General features: G+C 33.6%; 1 protein-coding gene across 1 annotated transcript; it reads left to right on the top strand.

The window, feature by feature from the left end:
- The first annotated feature begins 4718 nt into the window (after nucleotides 1-4718).
- On the top strand, nucleotides 4719-6140 carry LOC143545752 (ribulose bisphosphate carboxylase small subunit, chloroplastic 2). The gene is made up of 3 exons (XM_077037582.1): nucleotides 4719-4914; nucleotides 5033-5167; nucleotides 5895-6140. Exons 1-3 carry the CDS (start codon nucleotides 4738-4740, stop codon nucleotides 6123-6125), a joined length of 543 nt encoding a protein of 180 aa, XP_076893697.1. The 5' UTR covers nucleotides 4719-4737; the 3' UTR covers nucleotides 6126-6140.

Here is a 6140-nt window from a genome sequence, read left to right as displayed (position 1 = left end):
GAATTAATGATATATTGTTTGTGTTCTCTGTTGTGTTGCAGCTAAAAGAGAAGTATATGATAAGAAAATAATTGTTTCAAAACATTTTTTTTTAACCGTGAACTTTTATAAACAAACCAATGCCAACAAACACTGAAAAAATAAACAACCCGCTAGCTACCTCCACACACGGAGAACAGCCCCGAAAGGAAAAAAGAGCAAATTACATGAATTAAAACTTACACCAATTTGCCCAATCAATTGTTCTATATTTGGACCTATTCTTGAAAAAAAGAAAACCTTGTGCTTTTATCTATCCTATAATGCCTTCTACCTTAACCTCTTTACCTTCAAACACATTATCATTTCTCGCTTTTCCAAATCCTTAAACAAGCAATAACAATTATCATGTGAAAAATCTCTCTATGACTCCAACCTTGGAAGTCTTGTGTGGCTCTAACGAGTCTTTGATTGAGCAACCAAAAACCGGGGAACTTTACACCATCGACTCACAAAATCCCAAATTACCGCCGCGACCCCACATACTGTAGGAATACGGTTCGCCAACTCCTCTTCCGTGTCACACACAGTTAATATCCGAAACTCTAATATTCCTTCTTTCCAACGCTCTTCGAGTAAGAATTCTTTTCATCTCCACCCTCCAAACGTGTGTATTACACTTCACCGAAATCCATTTACACCACTTCATAACATAATTATTACCAGACATCTTATTTTTAAAAATAATTTTTTTTACTGAACTAACCGGAAATTCACCGTCTTTCTCCTAACCAATCCTACACATCCGGCCCATTTCTCCACTGGGCCAGTTTCATAAGCTGAAACCTTATCTCCCATTCTACAAACTCTTGGGCACTATGTGGGCTCCTAATCCATCCGAAGCTACTGCCAATTCTCCAAAATCTTTCATTAACTCCGCACCTTTTGTTTTTCTCCAGCTTAATTAAATTGGGACAAGCTTCTTTAGGACTTATGTTACCTGTCCCTTTGTTAGTCTAGAACCGAAGCATTTTCCCATCTCCTAACCCCACCTTAATCAAACCCACCAGACCACTACCCTCCCATTTCAACTTATTGATAGCATTAGCAATCTTTAGCCAAACACCATAATTTCCTTTATTTTTGGGAACCACTTCCCGATCTTTGATTTGATTATAATAAAATCTACAACCCTTTCCCAAAGCCCATCCTCTCCCGTTTTATATCTCCAACCCCACTTAGCCAATAACGCATTATTAATATCTCCAAGTCTTGAGATTCTTAAACCACCATTATCTTTCGAAAGGACAACCCTCTCTCCACCCACCCAATGAATTTTTTTTACCTCATTTGACCCTCCACAAAAAAAAATTAATGTTTCAAAACATTTGTTTTATCATTTTTATTTTCGTTTTATAATTGATGTATAATTAATTGTGTCACTCCTAATTTATTTGAATATTATTTAATCTAAAATAAGAAAAACAAATACAAAGAGACCCAAAATTCGAATCTAAGGTTAAAAGATTCAAATTTAAGTAAAAGCAAAATCTAAATTTTGAGAAATCATGTAAAAGACGGCGGAAGTTCAATTTAAGAGACTAAAACCTAAGCAAAATCGATGTAGTGGTTGGAGATTTAGCATGATGAGGAGCACAACTGGTATGGAGGTGGAGTAATTCATAATAGCAAGACAGTTAAGAAGAAGTGGACTATGTGGGAGAGAACAAACGCCTGGTTGTACCGACTGCATAAAAATAGATAGCACTAGAACAGGATCAATATGTGAGTGTGAAGTAATTTGGCATTATTTACACTAAAACAAGTCTTTTAACTTTTACACATTCTAATTTTCACGCCTCATTAAAATTATTAATTGCAATCTTGTATCCCTTTCATTGTAATTTTTATAGCGTCATTGTCTTCACTTTTTTTGTTTTTATTTTATTTTTATTTATTAGTGTGAGGACAAATTTCCTTTCACACCACATACTTCATTTATAAATGTATAGCGACATTTTATTTTCAAATTCGTTAAATTTTGTATTGTTATCAACTGATGCAGGTTCACTGTCGTCTTTTAGGTCGATGTTTTGAACTAATTCACCTGATAATCCAACTATATATCATGCCAAATAAAATCTTTGATATTGATGGTTTGTTTTGAACTGATTTCACTTGATAAATCCAACTATATATAAATCCAACTATATATCACGTCAAATATAATATATTAGCATCTTTGTTCATTTTGTTTTTGTTTTTCTATTTATGAAAGAATGAAAGAGAAAAAATAGAAACAGTTTTAGCATCTAATAAAATTAAAATAAAAAATTTCCAAAATACAATATATTATTTATAAACAGGCAACATATATCATTCATAAAAAAAATAAAATATACGAAGGTTGGTTTTATTAACGGTTTGACTAATTAGCTGCTTATACACATATCATCGTAACCGAACAAAATATAAGTCATAAAAAAGTCACAAATGATCTTCAATTTCTTATTTATTGCCGTTTTTCGGGTTTACTTCTCACCTACAAGAGGCACTGCCCTTAATATAGGGAATGCCCGTTGACCCAACAAGAGGGTGCTACCCCCTTTACCTACGCCTTTCTTGTGACATACGGTTATAGCAATGGCTAGAGACACTATTGGTTGCAACATCGTGTAACATTATGTTTTATCATAATTTCTTGTATGTAATGGGTAGCACCATAAAACCATACAAATTGACCCTTCATGTACGTGAATTCGACACTAAATATTCTATTTTGAACCTCCGATCTACTAGCAATAATAAAAAGAAAAATGGCCAAAATAGACTGTTGATTAAGAAAAAATAGATATTGACTTTTAGCCTACAACTTTCTAGATATCCCTTTTAATCGTGTCATATTGCGTCATGAAGGACAAGTGGGCATCCGGCTAAGAAGGCAACTTAGCTGGTTCTTTTGGCAAGAAAAATTATACAAAAGTAAAATAAGTTTTACCATTTAACCAACCAGTAATTAACACTGACACAAGTAGACTAATTTTTGCCTACAAGAAAGGTGACTAAAGAAATGAATTTGTCTGCTAAGATGAGCCTAGGTATATGTAGCATGCCAACTTCTAGTTGGTTAAGAGGTGAGATTCACCATAATTTTTTTTTTCGTATCAATTTCAATGCCAAAAGGCACTAACCGTGCGTTAGCTTCTTTAGCCAACCTAGCATTCTCATTCATTCTTTTATTTCCTCTTTCATTTTTTCATTAAATAATATTTTTTTATACTTTTATCATTATCTTTTTTTTTCTTCACTCACAACAACTTATGATAAACAATAACTTTTTAAATATACAGAAAAACTACTACGTTTTCTTCTTGTCTACTAATAATACTCTAAACCATTCCTTACATTATAAAAAGCTCACTCACTAAATTTGATAGACAAGGAAATGAATGATCTTATGAGTTCTTGAATTTTTTTCATTTTTGTTATGAATTTATTATTTGTGCTATTGAATCGAACTTGAGTATTGTTTCAAACAAAATTGAAAAATACGGATAGAGATTTTTTTCTTTACTAAATTTCAAATATAAAATGAAAAGAAAAGGCATTATTGCACCTGCCCTTCCAAGTCCTACCTCTCCTTTAGAAAATGGGATAAGATATGTCCAGCAACGTATACGATGAGGAAACTGGAGTCGACGAATGTATGCCACTTTTGTTAATATTAGAAATGAAAAGGTTAGGACCATAGTTTCACTTAGATTTCAAGTAACAAATCGATCTTTACACAAAGTTAGGGTGTTACAATGACATATTGCTCTAGATTTTTTGTACGAAACAATGCATATGGTTGACTCACCACTCTAAATTGTGTGTCAAAATCAATTACACCACTTAAGTTGTATCACAATGATTGACACAATATTTTAATGGTTAAGATGCACCACAAGGGATGCTATTCTGAATATTGCAAAGAGGGATGCCCCTTGACCATGCAAGCCCACAAGGGGTGCAACCCCCTTGACGCTTGCCTTTCTTAAGACTTGCAATTATAACAGTGTTTAGGCACGGTAATGTTTACAACATTGCATAACCCTTGACTGTATCCACCTTTACTAGGTTGACCATCTTATTCGTTATTCCCACCAGCATTACTATTATCATACTTTATTGTATGTAATGGGTAGCACCCTAAAAACTAACTCTTCATAAATACGTGAATTCGAGACAATCATCAATTTTAGTATCCCTGAACCTCCAATCTACTAGGAAAGAAAATTGTTACAACAATACAAAATCTCATTTGTCTCATTTTTTATAGGTTTAAATTACTAAGTTTTCTTTGCCACCCACAAGATTTAAACCCTCACACCATATCAATGCAATACCTTATCATACATGAGATTTGCATCCTTATGAGTTCTTAAATTCTTTATTGTTAATTTATTATTCACGCTATTGATGTAACTTGAATATTGGTTCCACTTAAATGGAAAAATATGGATCAAATATATTTAAAATTCAAATGGTAAATGAAAAGAGAAAACAATCAAACATTATTACACCAACCCTCCTTCCATGCCTACCTCTCATTTAGAAGACGAGATAAGATATTTTGAGCAATCAACATTTGACATGTGGCTTTCCATTTCTCATTTTCTTGTATTATATATAGAGCTATGAAAGATTGAAAACTAAACTCACTCATTGGATTTGAAAAGGTGATCAAAGGACATCCTGTCAAGCAAAATTATTAAAATGGCTTCGATCTCCTCCTCCTCCTCAGCCGCAACCGTTGGCCGGTCCGATCCAGCTCAATCCAACATGGTGGCTTCGTTCACCGGCCTTAAATCCAACGTTGCTTTCCCTGCTACCAAAAAGGCTAATGACTTCTCCACCCTTCCTAGCAACGGTGGAAGAGTTCAATGCATGCAGGTTTATAAATCTTCATGCATATATATAATTGTTCTGTTTATAACAATATTTATACAAGTTTATATTAATAAAACAAAACAATGTTAGTTATGTTTTAAAAGCGAAAGTTGTTGTTTAGGTGTGGCCACCAATCGGGAAGAAGAAATACGAGACTCTTTCATACTTACCACCACTAACTGAGATCCAGTTGGCTAAGGAAGTCGACTACCTACTCCGTAACAAATGGATTCCTTGTTTGGAATTCGAGTTGGAGGTTTGTTTCTCGTATCTTAATTAATATAAGTGTTGTTTTCTTCATAGATATAATTGAAAAGATCTAATATTGGAAATAAGTAATATGAGTTGAATTAGCTTGAAATGTTTTTAAATATATGAAAGGAATCAACTAAATTGTTTTATTTAGTGAAAACTTTTACTTTGATCTCATTGATCAGTTGCCCCTCGCTGGAAAAATGGGTTGGTTCTGATCTGATCCAACCGATCCAGCCTGTCGGTTTGCTCAGATCTGCCGAAAATTGTTTTAAGAATTGTTTCTAAGAGAACTTTATATCACTCGGATATTTTGGTCATTTAACGTTGGTTTAACCTAAAATTTTGACAGTTATTCTAGGCGGAGACCGTTGTTGCTGTGGACTAAGTTTATAATTTTCAATAATATGGATCAAATGTATAATTTGTGTAATAATTCAAAGCAAAATGAGTTATAATGGCTTGAAATGTTTTTAAATATATAACCAGAAGCCACTAAAATAAATTGTTTGGAGAAACATTCAACACCAGTTCATCATCAGATTTTAACTATAAACGGTTAACAAGTTATTTTTTATAACGCAATTTGAGACACTTCAATTTGGCTTTTTAGTCTGACTATACTTTGATATCCTTCATCTACTTTAATTTAGATTTTTTTTTTTTTGCTCAAAATATGTTGTTTGACCAAACTCTTGATGTAGTTTTCTATTGTTTTTTGGTAACTCTAGCACGGTTTTGTCTACCGTGAGAACCACAGATCCCCTGGATACTATGACGGAAGATACTGGACAATGTGGAAGCTGCCTATGTTCGGGTGTACTGACTCAGCCCAAGTGCTGAAGGAGGTTGACGAATGCAAAAAAGAGTACCCTAAGTCTTGGATCCGTATCATTGGATTTGATAACGTTCGTCAAGTGCAATGCATCAGTTTTATCGTTCACAAGCCAGAAGGCTTCTAAGTAAGGTCAGAAATT

This window comes from Bidens hawaiensis, unplaced genomic scaffold, assembly GCF_021521415.1.
Source record: "Bidens hawaiensis isolate Kalapana, Puna unplaced genomic scaffold, B.hawaiensis_p1.1 tig00000904_1, whole genome shotgun sequence".
Taxonomy (NCBI): domain Eukaryota; kingdom Viridiplantae; phylum Streptophyta; class Magnoliopsida; order Asterales; family Asteraceae; genus Bidens; species Bidens hawaiensis.
Note: the sequence above shows the minus strand (reverse complement) of the source record. Positions and strands in the feature narration are given on the sequence as shown.